Source organism: Meles meles, chromosome 7 (genome assembly GCF_922984935.1).
Source record: "Meles meles chromosome 7, mMelMel3.1 paternal haplotype, whole genome shotgun sequence".
NCBI lineage: Eukaryota > Metazoa > Chordata > Mammalia > Carnivora > Mustelidae > Meles > Meles meles.
Genome location: NC_060072.1, coordinates 59430565 through 59444263, shown reverse-complemented (window position 1 = coordinate 59444263; position 13699 = coordinate 59430565). Strand labels below are relative to the sequence as shown.

The window sequence follows — 13699 nt, the reverse complement described above, 5'->3', positions numbered from 1 at the left end:
TCAATCTTCTCCTTGGGATAAATAATCCTAGTTCTTCTTACCTTTATTAATAATCACTTAAAAGTCTTTGTAATCCTTGTCAATCTCCAGAATAAAGTATGACCTCATTTTACCATTCAAATAGATTAAAACACGCTTTCTTTCATTGGACCATAGAAAATAATGCCCCCAAATCTGGGTCTCTTATATTCCATCTGTTTTAAAGTACAACATGTACTTCTAAAAAAAAAAAAAAATCAAATTTTAGGTCTGTCACTTCAAGATATTCTGATTCTTCCCTTTCATCCCTGCTCTTCCTTAAAAAAAAAAAAAAAAAGTTTTAGTTCATTGTAAGGTCACTAAGTGTTTCACATACATTGCATTAAACATTCTGATCCTCATTTGCCCTATTAAGTAAGAATTGACCAGATGGATATTCCTCTGACTCTCTCTCCTGAGCAGGTTTTAGTTAATTAAAAATGATTATTTTTACTACATGTATTATATATTGGCCAGATGTTACCAGTGGTCATTTCTGGAAAGGATCATTTGGTGGTGGTTATAAAATACATATTTTCCTTTGGGAAGCCAGACTCTTGAGCACAATCAGGAAAACAAATGTAGAAATTGATTTCCCCTCATACCTTTTTCTCAGTGCCAAAATGGCCATAATGCTTCATTTCCTTTGAAAGTATGGTCTATTCAAATTCTTTCTTCTGTCTCCACTCTGGCCCTATTTATGTTGCATCAAAAAATTATCAGGTCAGTAGAAGGAAAATTAATATTGGTTTCTCTCTATACTAGAACTATAAGTTGTTTTTTCCCCAAAAAAACTAATTTGATTTCTCTAGATGTGGTTTATGTAGGATATCTATGTATGGCCTGGCAAACTGTTCTGCTCTGTCAAGACAGAGACTCTGGGCACAGAGAATGAGACTTCCAGATAGGATGTCTAACAGTTCCTGCTTTTATACAGGTCTCCTTAGAAGCTATTTTTCATGCAAACTAATTTGCCTAAATTTCCTGTTAGTACTGAAATAAACTAAAATGAGGCAAAGATACTGTAATTATGAAATTGTTTTGTGATTGCACTAGTCATTTTTTCTACATTTGTAGACAAACCAGAATCCAAACAAGCCCCTTCTCATTTTTGTCCTTAAAAAAATAACAAACACAATAAAGCAACATTCAACTTTCTCTTTTTTAAAAAAAATCAGTTTTTGAGGTCACCCCAAATTTGCGAAGTCTAATGGATGGAATTAACCACACCATCATCTGGGCTAGATTTAGATGTTTGGTCTCTAAAACACCACTTAGAAGACTTTCTTTTTTTCTTTTTTTTAAGATTTTATTTATTTATTTATTTTGAGAGAGAGAGAGCATGAGCTGGAGGCAGGGGTGGGCAGAGGGAGAGGGACAGACTCTGTGCTGAGTGTAGAGCCCAACACAGGGCTTGATTCCACGACCCTGAGACCGAGACCTGAGCCATAATCAAGAGTCAGACACTTAACTGACTAAGCCACCCAGGCGCCCCCGAATACTCATAAGAGGCCAAAGTGGGTCTTTTTCAAAGTCTGAATTTCACACACTGACAATTTTAATGTTAGATGTGATGGAGTGTATGAACAAGAAAGAAACTTCCAATTCCAAAGCCCTGGCTGCTTTGTAAACTGTTTCACAGCCAAAATATGGACCCAAGTTCTGGTCTCAGCTCTGACTTTCTACATGGTCTTACATAAGTGACCTCCCCATTTGACTCTCTTCTTTCATAAAGAGTGATAGTGATAGTTAGAAATACATATTCTCTAAAGTCTCTTTAAGCCTCCAAATTATATGATTTGTTTAAAAAGTAACTTTAAGGCCTCATATACTTTAACGAGCAATGGGGACAACTGGTATGGGGTTGCTTTACTGACTCAGCTTTAAACACAGGACACGGACCTCATTTTCAGATGGCCTAGGCATTTGCTGCTTATGTTCTGAAGTACACAGATCGGCTTGTAGTAAATCACAGTCACCTCAAAAATGACCTCTTCCTCTTATGTTTTCATAGCAATCAACATTTACTAGGGTCTTCCTATTAGAGCCATCTGTGTTACATTTGATTTCAAGAGTCAGGTAAGGGGCAGACATTCCTGATGAAGAGCCTGATAGTCCTTGAATAAATTGTCCCCCAAAATATAAGATTGCATACCTTCAGATCAGGCCATGCTCATCAGCCTCTAATAGGTTGGAAGGACTCAGAGTCTTAATTTCCTATGTGAATCTATAATTGTCCGCAGGGGTCAATTTCAGTGGATGCCTCATATAAATCAGAATTGAAGATAATGATGCCTGTTCACTTGATCAACTAAAATGACCAGCTGGGTTTAATGGGAGGAAAACAGAAACCCCTGTGAAATTGGAATTGCTTCAAAGGTGATAGAATGCAATTATTTTTCTGCAAAGTTTCTTCTCTAAAGGTGACTGGCCATTGTGCTGTGGGCACCTGGGCTGCCATGTTATGAGGGTGGAGGTGGCATTCGGAGCTACTGACCGTATCCAAAGGTGTAAGTCAAGAGTCAGCTTTCTACCAAGGCAATGGGGGAAAGCAGGATTTCTTCTCCTTTCTTATTTTAGTCATTTCCTTTACAGTTGGAGAGGAACTTTGGGGACTTGCCTAATTGATTCCCGAGAGGCAAATTCTAATTTAGATTGCTACAAAAGTGTTTCTCTTTATAGCCATAAAACATTTTCTAGAATTTGCTATAATTATCCTTAGGGTAATATAATTTTAGGTCTGAAAGGACCTTGATAGCACCTGCCCAACCTCTCTCTTCTACAGATGAAGCAGCTGAGGTTCAGAGATGTGAATTGACTGGACCAAGGTCATAGGGCTAGAATGAGGGAGAGGCTGGCTACCATCCCACAATCAGAAGGTGAAACCAAAATGGACGCCCAGGCTGGGGTTTCCTGCTTAGAAGTAGCTGGAGACTCGCTCCACGAAAATCCCCACTTAAGAAAACGTGGGTTCTATCACACAGGAGAGGGGCTAGCAAGCAAAAAATGGCAGACGGGGAAAACTGGGAGGGACAGGGAGCCAAGAAACAAGAAGCCACAAAGCAGATGACCCTTCCTCAGAGTAGACAGTGAGCGCTGATGATGAGCCTGTGTGTGCTGAGGGACAGTGGTTCCCCCCACCAGGTGACGGTACACACTCGGGAGTCCGACTGTCAGCCTGGGCTCAATTCTTGACTCTGCCGATCGTGAGCTCTGTGATCTCTGACCAGTTGCTTCAACTCTCTGTGCCTCAGTCCCTCGTCTGTATAAAAGGGCGATAACATCAGCACTGACTGTCACAAAGATTAAATAAGGATTAAATATATTGATTTATGTAAAGAGCTTAGCATGTATTAAGTGCTATATTAGTGTTGGCTATTTTTGCCCCTATTCACTATGCCAGAAAATCTTAAAAGTTTCAGGATATCGTTGTATTCATTAATAGTGTTACTGAGGTGCCTTTTGATATAAATACGCAGACTCTATTAGACAGATTCAGAAAGACATTGCTAAAATCTCTATGTTTAATGGATTCATTTTTTAGTAGGTATTGTTACAATTCAAAGTGGTTTTTTTTTCAAAAAAATAAACTACAGAGATTTTATACTTTAAAAATGCAATAGCCATAATATCATGAAACGACGACAGAGGTTTCATTAGCAAAACAATTAATAAAAGAGTGTATCTGTTGCAAAAATCAAAAGACAGATTTTCTTGGCAGGAAATTAGTGCCAAGTCAGTGACCCCTGAATTATTAGAGTACGGCCAGCAGCTCAGGATGCCATGCTTTTTTTCACTAAGGCACGTTTCTTGGGCAGTTTAACATTTTTTTCTCCTTAGAATTTAATGTTGTCAAAGCTATCGTTAATATTTCACTCCAAATTTTTAAGAGAAAATCTTCACAAAATTAACAATACAGATCTTCAAGTAATATAGGACTACTTCAGTGTTGCCTGAAAAGAATACCATGTACGGATTAGTTGTTGTTTTTTTTTCTTTCACTCTTTGAATTAAATTCAGTGAAAGTTTTAAGGGAAAAAAAGTCAGTTACCTATCCATTCCCTCACATTTTAATCAAACAATTTTCGCAATTACATAGAAAAACACATTTTAAACATTACTATAAAGAACTTTCCTGGAACTGGTCACTGATTTAGGACATGGGAAGATCATGATAGGCCGCATATCTTCCAGTCACGTGATGGTAAATCTGTGAGGAAAATCAGAGTTTGGCTAATTAATAATTATCATGCGTCATATATATCAATTAATAATTATACTATTAAATAATCAATAATTGTAATTCATGCTTCATTATAAAGCCCCATATTACTTTGCATTTCAGCAGATTCTCCATTCAACCTGCTTCCGGTGGAAGTTTGCTTGGATGAAAGCAGACGTTTGGGTGCAATGAGGTAAATCAGATGAGTTTTTTTTCTCTAGTTCTCATAGCCCAACAGGGAATTTTTCATTTCTTTCTCAAAAACACACTTCTTGATTTCTCACAAGGACAATGGATTACTACACACCTGTCTCTCAATGTCCGAAAGGAGAGTACTGGCACCTATTCGAAAGAGTTCTGGCGTCAGCCATTCATCGCCCAGCTCTTCCTTCACGAGAGAGAGCCAAGCCAGGGAATCCTTGGCATTGCGGATGCCTCCCGCTGGTTTAAAGCCTACCTACAAGGGAAGGTGGGAAAGAGAACAAGGTTTATTATCACTAGAATACTTCAAAAAATCGTACTGCCTGGGTGCACCTGGGTGGCTTAGTTGGTTGAGCTTCCGACTCTTTGTTTCGGCTCAGGTCATGATCTCAGGGTTCTGGGATCCATACCCTCGTCAGGCTCCACACTCAGCAAAGAGTTTGCAGGAGATTCTCTCCCTCTGCTCCTCCCTCTGCTCATGCACACTCTTGCTTTCACTCCCTATCAAAACTAAACAAAATCCTTAACAACAAAAGAAATGGTACTGCGTTAATACAGGATCTCAATTCTCTCTCTCTCTTTTCAAAGATTTTATTTATTTATTTGACAGAGAGAGAGACATAGCAAGAGAGGGAACACAAGTAAGGGGAGTGGGAGATGGAGAAGCACATTTCCTGCGGAGCAGGGAGCCCGATGCGGGGCTCAATCCCAGGACCCTGGGATCATGACCTGAGCCGAAGGCAGACGCTTAATAAGTGAGTCACCCAGGCACCCCAACTCTCCCTTTTTTTAAAGTCTATTTCACTTCACCCAGCACAAGAGCTTAGATCACTGACTCACGCCCATTCACACTACAAAATGACTTTTCCAAGATTAATGGAAAGAATGTCACTGCTTCTAAGGAGACATTAATGAGCGTTAATAACCCTCATTAACATTGCACTTATTGGAAAGTCATAAACTTCAACCATCTAGACTATAGCTGTGAACTGGGGATAAACAAGAGAGGTGTCAATAAATAAGGAAAACAGAGATCACAAAAGCCCATTCATCCTACATTTCTACAAGTAAGCCTGTCTAGTCACCTCTCAGCCCTTCATCCCGAGATGCAAAAGACACACTCATGTACTGAAAATAAGAGAAGAGAATCAGGGGCGCCTGGGTGGCTCAGTGGGTTAAGCCGCTGCCTTCGGCTCAGGTCATGATCTCAGGATCCTGGATCGAGTCCCGCATCGGGCTCTCTGCTCGGCAGCAAGCCTGCTTTCCTCTCTCTCTGCCTGCCTCTCTGTCTACTTGTGCTCTCTCTCTGTCAAGTAAATAAATAAAATCTTTAAAAAAAAAAAAAAAAAGAGAGAAGAGAATCAGGGAGACCACACGAACCAAACTGGCAGCAATCAGGAAGGAGAGTTGACAGTTATTTTCACCAACTTCAGTGTAGCGACTTTTTTCTAAGTCGTAAGTGGAAAGAGTTCTATGAAGCAGCCAGAGCAGTCAAATAAGCACAGTAGAAAAAGACAGTGTAGGAGCTCTTCACAGTTCAGTAGTCTTTGAAGGTGAACATAAAACAGCACGACTCAGCCAATATCTGATGTTTACAAATGATGTCCCTGAGTCCATTAGAAATGGATAAATGTGTTCTATAAACAGTAAAACCTGCTTATCTGGATTTACTGGTCTCAAGAACTTGAATCCAGTAGAGGAGAGAATCTACAGACAGGAACAATCGAGAAAACACAGCATAGCCCAAGAACTAAAGCTCAGGCTTTAGTTGAACCCTGAGAGCCATTGATTTGATAGGTAGCTCCAACACAGGGTTAATGGCTAAAAGAATGCTAAATAAGAGAGACAATAAATGAACGGTCCCATACATGCTGGAAAACTCAGGGTTAACCTGGATGCAGCCATTTTCCCCACCACACCACACCCAATCAATCAACGGTCAAGTCCTCCCAATCTTTCCTCCTTAACTTCTGTATGTTGCCCCACCCCCCACACACTTCCTTCATCCTCTCACTTCTGCTGATTTAGTTTAGACCCTCATTAGTTCTCACTGACATTGGTCAGTCTCTCGTTTGGTCTCCCTGCCTCCGTCACTCATTGCCACACATCTAAGCAGCAGCCGTCCACTGATCCTAACCCTATCTGCCTATTACCGAGGAGCCCAGGAGGTTCTGAAAGACTGCAGGGACATGGGGTGAGTAGGGGAGATATATAGGATGAGACTAGTGCAAAGAGGCCCCAAAAATCAATTAGCTGGCATTAGCATACATGTTAATCATAAGAGCATTTCTGTCAATTAGGCTGTGCTGTATATAGATTTTTCCATACAGTTCAGTTTTGTCAGCAAGTCTGTTTGACAACATTTCTAAAGAGAGGTTCTAGCACAAGTTTATCTTTTTTTTTTTTTTTTAATGGAGAGAATATGGAAAACATAAATCTGCAATGAAATCAGTTATGAAATATTAAGCCTCTGCTGCTCAGAGTGACACTAATCATGGTCTGGAAGACGGCCCATCACATTTTAAAACACCCCTTAAATCAATGATGTAGAAAGTTTACATTGTAAGTGCTGCCCAGGCAACTTGTCAACAACCTGAGAGGATGCTCCTGATTTGCAGATACATACACAGGTCCTCACTGTGTGAAATCAAATGTTGACTCAAATGAATGGGATTTGACTTGCATCTGTCTGTTTCCTAATAAAACTGGGATGAACTTTGTTTATTACCTGAAGAAAAGGCCCATACAATTAAAAACAAGCACTTAGAGGCAGCAAAGAGTCCCTTCTTACTACACTCTGGCCTAGAACATGGAGCACTTAAAACTTTTATTGAAATTCTTTGCTTGTTGTTATGAGCTCTCCTGGGAAGGGCCTTGTTCATTTTGCATCCCTGTTAACAGAGGGTAACACGGCACACAGTTAACTACTCAGAACATGTTTTGCTGAGAACACAGCAGGACTGTGTCTCCAATGGTGAGTTTTAACCCTGACTACAGAGCTTCTGAAACATATAGATGCCTGAGGATTACTTCTCTTCTGGAAGTGCGAGGGATGAGGGGCCCAGGCATCTACAAGCATAAAAAGCTTTAATTTATTTCATTGTACTTTCTCAGAAAATAAGAACCACCAGTCTAAACGAATGGTGGTGGTCTCAGCTAAGGGGACCAAAGATAGAGTCTCTTTTTTAATGGTTAAACATTTTTTTACTTGGGTCAGTGCAGAAAGGCTAACCGAAAGAAGAGGTTACTCAAATGGAGTCAACTGTCATATGTAAGATCACAGTAGCTATCTTCCTATTTGTGCTTTTTAAAGATAGGACGTTTTTCTGAAGGAGAAAATTCTGGAAGGAGTTCACTTCCTCTCAAACCCAGTACATTCTAAAAACGGTCTCCAGTTCCAAAACGAACCGAAGATAGTGTCACATATGAAGTCATCACATCTAGTTGGCAAAGGATTAAAGGTCTTTTTCGGGTTTCCATTTGGCAGAAATCCAGACTGGTTTTAAAAGATGCCTTCCGAGGAAGGACAGTCTCATTAAACAAAACAAAACAAAAACAAAAACAAAAGAAAACTAAACTACCTTTCTCACCAGTGATGTTTAAAAAAAAAAAAATCCTTTGAGATAATTTGCAGCTAAACAAGCAACTTGAAGTGAAAAGGAAAATCCAAACTCACTTTTTAAAAAACCTCATACGCATTTTTCTTTTTACCTTCATATGTTTCAAAAAATATGTATTATTTTTCGAAAAGCTGACAAAAGCTAGCACATACCCTCCTCAGCTTAACAGTCTTCCAAAGAGCACATCCAACTGCCATAAAACGCAAAAATGGATATTTAATTCAAGAGCTATATAACGTCTAGCTACCTTTTCCCTGCTGTTTCACAGCATTTCATTATTTTGTTTAATAAGTTCATCTCCTCGAGAATTTTCTCTTCACCTCATATTATTAAAAGTAATAAGTTTTTCTGGACCGGGGGTTTCCCAACAGAAAAACCAATTTATGTGTGTCCTTCAATAATGACAGGAAAAGATTATTTCCCATTATATTGCATACTTTTCATATCACCACCACAGCTTATCATTCAATAAATGTTACTCTGCAATTCTTTCCATTCCTCAAGGAAGTTTAATTTCTGCATTAACCTGTTTTCGCTGGCCAACGCCTTACCAGAAAGCCTCTGTGTTGTAGCAGAATTAGTTCGTTAAAGAACCCATTTAGGAATCTCTTGTCAGTGATAAAATTGTCTTCAGTTAATAAAAGCACATAAAGTGAGTTTACATCTTGATCACACATACTTACTCCCACACTCACACTCACTTTCTGTTAATCGCACATTTTTCTCCAGTGAATGTGTTCTTTTGTAATAAAAGGTAAATTAAACATTTATCTTCATAAAGGTAACTCATTCACACCTTCTGCATATAAAGACAGTTTTTGTGGCTGTAACTAGTATTATAAATAACATTCTCTTTACTCTAAAGAAAGATTTGCTGGCAATAATATACCTTGTTTCCAGTTTTCCAGAAGAAATCTCTAATGGCCCGTAGCATTACTATAGCTACCGGGAAAGTGGCATTTACTGTTTCTTTTCCAGTAGAGGTCTTAATAAAATCTGATCCTAAAACAAAAGGGAAGAAGAAAAAAACCCTCCATGTTAATTAAAAACTTATTTTTACACTTTTTAGTCAGTGAACGAAATGAGTTATGTAAATTTTTTTTCCTGAGGAACACAACTTTATTTTTTGTTAGTTATTTGAAAAAGGAAAAACAAAATCTCTTTGAAATAATTCTGTCCACACTTCCCACCCCCCCATTACTAGAAAATGAATGAAATTAAGTACCAATCGGGTTCTCACAGATTCTTGGGGCCCCTGCCTCCATACTTCCATATCATCAATGAAAATCAAGGTAGTTTATTTAATGCATAACTGAGATGAATAGAACAATGTTATGCTCTATGCTTAATATCATATATCATGACACTTTACCACAAAACCAGTGCCCACACATTTTCCCCTCATTTTCTTGCGCTTGATGGGAAGTAAGAGTCCAGCTGTGACAACACCAGAAGAATGATTTGTACTGCACTGTTCATTAAGGAAAGCACTGTCTTCCAATGAGATTAGGAGTTTCACGAAAGACATCATGCTATTTCATAACCCCCAAACAGCTTAAACAACTTTCTGTCTCTTGTCTCTCACATGTGTTCTAAACCTATTGATGTAGTTTAACAGAACAGCACAAGGAGACAAAGAAATGAAGATAACCATGTGCTATGCTCTGTTCTAGGTGCTTAACAAGTAATAACTCAGCCACTCCTCACATCTGTATAAGGTAAGTACTAATATCCCCATTTTAAAGGATGAAATGGAGATACAGAGAGGTTAAATAACCTGCTTGGGGTAACGGGTAAGTGAGGGAGGTAGAATTCTAACCAAAGTAATACAGCTGAACAAACAAGCTATAGTGTCTCCAAGAAACTTACCTAGGATGACAAAGTCAGGTAGCCAAACAGAAATTCCATCTTCTATGTGGTTACCTATCCCTGAAACATTCCAAAATGCGGACCACAGAGCACAGTATGGGCACCACCAGGCTACCTGCTAAAAATGCAGACTGTCGGGTCCTATACTAGTCCACTGAATCAGAATCTGAATATAAACAAGGTTCCCAAGTGAGTCCTGTGCAATTCACAGCCCTAGCCCACTGACTCTGTGGGACTATAGGTAAGGCTGACCTCTGAGATTCTCCCCAGAGCCATCAAAGAAGTGGCCAATAGAAGTGGGGGAAAGACGTGGCTAAAACTTTCCCCATTAGTTTCAAATGGAAAAAATACTTCCACAGTTATTCTGTGGATGGAAGATTCAAATCAACCTACCTTTAAGTAAATACACTGTGTGTAAGGCACAGTGGAAAATAAAAGGACAAATAAGCCAGGCCCTTAACCTCGAAAGCATATATTCTGGGTGCAGGTGGAGAAGGAACATAAATCCCGAGCAATCACTTGATGAGCTAGAAGTCAGAAGATCTGGTTTCATCTCCCAAACTTTCATGTCTGTAAAATTCATCTGAAAATTCTTAGTTGCTTCATAGCTTTAATTCCTATAGGGAATTAAAAGCTACAATCTATGTGAAAGCACTTTGAAAACTCTCAAGCATTCATAAATATAAATGGATTGAGGACCTAGGTGGGGTTTCAATCTGTAAATACATGACAGAAATTAGGATTTATGAAAGCAAGTCAGCAGAAGCCTTGGGAGGAGGGGCGTCTGCAGGCCCGCTGAAGAATTGGAGACGTTATCTGTCTCACATACATCCACTGAGTGCTTACTATGTCCTAGACTGTTGTTGATATTGAGAAGAGACCACTAAACAAAATAATAAAGCCCCCACCCTTGTAAGCAGATTTTCTAGAAGAGAAAGACAATGAAGAAATAAATACATAATAAATGTCAGGCGGAGAGAAGTGTTATGGAAAAAAGCAATGCAATGAGTTAGAGAGTGATGGAGTTGGGGATAGGGTAGCTACAGTTAAACAGTTACCAAAAAGGCATCTCTCAAGACAAATTCAAATAGAGACTGAATGAAAGGCATCTATGAAAATAACCACAAGCAGGGAAATGCCAAGTACAAAGGCCCTGAAGTAGGCATGTGCTAAACTGATTGAGGAATGAATGAGTGAATGAATGAGACCACAGAAGCAAGGCCTGATCCCCACAGCACCAGAAATAACACAATCAAGGGGATGAGAGCAAAGCCTCCAAACAGATGTTAAGAGGGAGGGGAACATCCCCAAAGAATTCACAATGAGACCAAGATGTGCTTTCCTAAGGTGTGACACTGTCTTCTGAATCATTAGAAAGCTTTTGGGTACAATACCAGCTATCATCTAAATTCTTCCACGCATCTTAGAAGATTATTACAAGACTAAGGCTACATTTGGAGGCCACGAAAAAGGTACGGTCACTTAAAAAACCACACAATTTAAAGTTAACCAAAAGAGCCAAACTCCTTTCAAAGAGTCCAAAGTTAGGGTAAGAGAGGAGACTCACCTAACATATTTGGGAGGAGCAGAGCAGAACCCCTATCGTGAGAGCAATAAGAGCCCGGGGTAGTAACAACAGCCTGCACATCATGTGCTTGTCCTCCCTTCTTAATGTATTTTAAGAACATTTCAGGGCAGGTTCTTTCTAGGAACCACGTATCTTTCTAGGAACTCTGCATCCCCAGAGCATGACATACATTCAAGCCTCAATATATGAATTCTGGATGGATGGGTGGATGGATGGATGGATGGGATGGATGGATGCATCAAGTCGATAGATGGATGGCCACAGTTACCAAGAAAAAGCAAACTACAATATTTCCCATCTTTAACTGACCAATGAGAAAGGGAAGGCAGTTTTGAGTTTCATTCCAGTTCAGGTAACAAAACTGGACAGGTGGCTCAGAAGAATATATCATTTTACTTTTCTTAAAATAAATTGTAAATTTTAGAACAGATGTAAAGCTACAGAAACATCAAGCAAGTACAGTTTGCACATGCCCTACACCCAGTTTCCCCTATTATTAACAACATTTGTACATTTGTTACGATTAATGAGCCAAGATAGAAATATTACTATTAACCCAAATCCATACTTTATTTAGATTTCCTTAGTTTTACTTAGAAGCCAATCGCATCCAGGATACTCTGATATGTACATTTATAATACTGCCATGGGTTCCTCTTGGTTGTGTCAGTTTCTTGGACGGGCCTTATTTTTATGACCTTAACCGTTTGAGGAGTACCAGTCAAGTATTTTGTAAAAGCTCCCTCAGTTGGGACTTGTCTGACATTTTTCTCATGATTTAACTGGGGTTTGGGGTTTCTGGGGAGGAAGACCATAGAGGGAAAGTGCCATTCTCACCATATCATATCAAGCATACCTTCCATCAACATGAGTTACCACTAGTGATGTTGACTGTAAGCACCTGGGAGGTCGTGTTTGCTGGGTTTCTCTATTGCAAAGTCACTCTCTTTTCCCTACTTTTTACACTGTCCGCCTTGGGAAGAAGCCCTTATGTGTATCCTACACTTAAGGAATGAGGAATTATAATTTACCACCTTTTAGGGGGAATAACATCATAAATTATGTGGGCTTTTTTTGCATGGAGATTTGTCTCCTCTCATTTGCTTATTTACAATCATTTATATCAGTACAGACTCAAAGATATTTATTTTATACTTGGCTTTATAATCCAATATTACTTTATCTCATTGCTCAAATTGTTCTAGCTTTGACCACTCGGGGCTCTTTCAGTTCCTTCCTATATCCCTTTGACAGATCTCCATCACGTAGAATTTTTGTTTTTTAAAGCACTTCCTTTGGTATTGCCAAATGCTCTGGGTTTATCTTTCATGCTTTCAGCTCTAGTCCTAGAAAAAGCCATTTCTCTAAGGAGTCCTAGTTCCTCTTCTTAGAGGATGGTATTAGAACCCAAAATCTTGGTACTAGGTGGACTCACTGCTACTGTGGGGTCCTGTTTCCAGCGCTCTCTGCTGCCTAGCAAGGAATCCACGTACGTACACTAACCCATTTATACACACGCATCTTTTAATAATTCCACATTTAGCAACCTATATTTGTATTAAACTAAACATGCATAATACTGACGACTCCAACTCTAACCCATTACCGCACGGATCATTCCAGCTCCCTCCCCTTCTTTGCCTGTAAACTTCCACTTCAACAATGAGAAACCAAGCACCGATATCTGTTACCCATTTCATTGTTCACATTCAGTATCCACACATAGCGCTCTCAGAACTGTTACCTACACCATGGGAAACAACTTTATCAACGCTTATACAGTGCTCATGTGCATCTTCCTGTGTCTTTAGCTTTACAGCCTACGCTCGCTTACAGATTATTTTTTTGAGAGAGAGAGAGAGAGAGGGAGCAAGGTAAGGAGCAGAGGAGGGGGAGAAGCAGACTCCCCGCTGAGCAGGGAGCCTGACTTGGGGATCAATCCCAAGACCCTGGGATCATGACCCCAGCCGAAGGCAGATGTTTAACCAACTGAGCTACCCAAACACCCAGCCGACCCTCATTTATAATGTTATGTAGGTCAGCACCTTTCTTCCTACCTCCCTCAGGGAGGCTGTTTCATATATTTGTAATACAGTTAAAGATTTTTATTAAAAATAAAGGGATGGAAAAAGATATAACGTTAATCAAAGTAAAGCAGAGTACCCATATTAATTTCGGACA

The 13699-nt window shown here is 39.5% G+C and overlaps 1 protein-coding gene across 1 annotated transcript in view; it reads right to left on the bottom strand.

The window, feature by feature from the left end:
• Positions 1-3528: 3528 nt before the first annotated feature.
• The window catches only part of DERA (deoxyribose-phosphate aldolase), a 110773-nt gene continuing 100602 nt past the window's right edge, over positions 3529-13699 (bottom strand). The window contains exons 7-9 of the mRNA XM_046011957.1: positions 8951-9063; positions 4548-4697; positions 3529-4228 (exon numbers count right to left, since the gene is read on the bottom strand). Coding sequence (XP_045867913.1) covers positions 4172-4228; positions 4548-4697; positions 8951-9063 — 320 coding nt within the window. The 3' untranslated portion in view covers positions 3529-4171. The remainder of the gene's footprint in view (positions 4229-4547; positions 4698-8950; positions 9064-13699) is intronic.